The following is a 1,505-nucleotide window of genomic DNA, read 5'->3' as shown; positions in this document are numbered from 1 at the left end:
CGGTTAACTCCGCCGGAGGTGACCAGATCCGATCCGATGACGTCAGTGAGAGTGATGAGACTGGATACTTGGATGAGGATCCGAGGTCCAGTAGAGAACAGTCGCCGGATCTTGGCGATGAAAGGGAGAGGGAGAGAGTTAGAGAGATCGTTAGCAGGATCTCAGAGACGACTGGATCGAGAGTTTCGAATGCGACCAACAGAGTTGAGAGCCCTAGGTCAGAGTTGGCTGGGTGAAACTGAGAGAGAGAGGGTTAGGTTGGTGAGGGAATGGGTGCAGATGGCGAGCGAGCAGAGGGATGGGAGGAGCAGAAGGAGAGAGGAGGAGGGGGAGCGGAGGAGCCGAGATGGGTCGGTCACAGATCTGGAGGATGGGCAGCCGGAGCATGTGAGAAGGGATTTGTTGAGGGTTCGGGGTCGCCAGGCGAGGTTGGATTTGATAATGAGAATGGTGAGGGAGAGGGAGAGAGAGCTGCAGGGAATAGAGGAGCAGCGGACAGTTTCAGAGTTTCCTCATCGGAATCGAATCCAGGTCAGTTGTTTGTTTTGAAGTTGAGTTATGTCAATTGGATATGATCTGGTTAACATCTGTGTTTTTATTGTTATATAGATAATAATTACGTATCATTTGAGCGCTGCTAGAATATACATTGGTTCAACTTGGTTATTTTTCATAGGAAATTCCTAGGATATCCATCCCAAATGCTATTTGGGCAATTGAGGATGAGGAAGCGTGTTGAAGGTTGAAACTAGCTTATCCCGAGGACTAGTTAGGTACTTTCCTAAAAGGAATCGAGGGCCATATATCGTTTAGGTTTGGAGTTGCCATGCAAGAATAGAGGAGGAATTTTAAGGCCAACATAGAACAGGTAAGCCAAGGATTGATGTCATGGAAAACCATATTTTTCATTTGTTTAAAATTGTAATCTGTTTGGCTGAAGGGAGATAGATGCTGATAATGTACCCTTGATGTGTAAAGGAGGCAACAGTGTCAATAGCTGCTCCAACTCTAGAATTATGTGCACGTTCTTATCTTTTCCTAGATTATACTATATACAATCAGTTCATAAATTCGACTGTTTGGTTGTTTTCAGTGTTTTTGCTACTAAGTAGGTACCTCTAGCAGGCCTTGTTGGACAAAGAACCCTGATAAACAGTGAGAAGCATTAGATGATAGATAGTCATTTTATAACTATTCATAGCACGCCAAGTAGTTGGAGGCATCATTTGATACATACTCTTAATTTCTAGATTACTGCACTAGCACATTGCAAGTTCTTGTTCCTGGTTCTTCTATTCTTTTCTAGTCTGGAGGACTTGAGGGCTTTCTCAATTGTTGTATAAGATCAAATTTTTATTATAAAGCAGTTTCTACATATAATATGTATGAGTCTGCCCTAGCTTTATAGGGAGATCTCTGACCAAAGTTGCCTTCCCTTGATTTGGTTATTGATCATAAGAGTTAAAATTAACCTGAAACTAAGTCATGTAACTTGAAATGCTTAG

The 1,505-nt window shown here is 42.9% G+C and overlaps 1 protein-coding gene and 1 pseudogene across 1 annotated transcript in view; both read left to right on the top strand.

The window, feature by feature from the left end:
• Nucleotides 1-22, top strand: part of LOC109847340 — a 613-nt pseudogene extending 591 nt beyond the window's left edge.
• The window catches only part of LOC109848261 (zinc finger CCCH domain-containing protein 13-like), a 13,350-nt gene continuing 11,851 nt past the window's right edge, over nucleotides 7-1,505 (top strand). The window contains exon 1 of the mRNA XM_020417685.1: nucleotides 7-531. Within this exon, the coding sequence (XP_020273274.1) occupies nucleotides 37-531 (495 nt within the window). The 5' untranslated portion in view covers nucleotides 7-36. The remainder of the gene's footprint in view (nucleotides 532-1,505) is intronic.

Source organism: Asparagus officinalis, chromosome 7 (genome assembly GCF_001876935.1).
Source record: "Asparagus officinalis chromosome 7, Aspof.V1, whole genome shotgun sequence".
Classification (NCBI taxonomy): domain Eukaryota; kingdom Viridiplantae; phylum Streptophyta; class Magnoliopsida; order Asparagales; family Asparagaceae; genus Asparagus; species Asparagus officinalis.
This window is presented reverse-complemented; position numbering and strand designations above follow the sequence as displayed.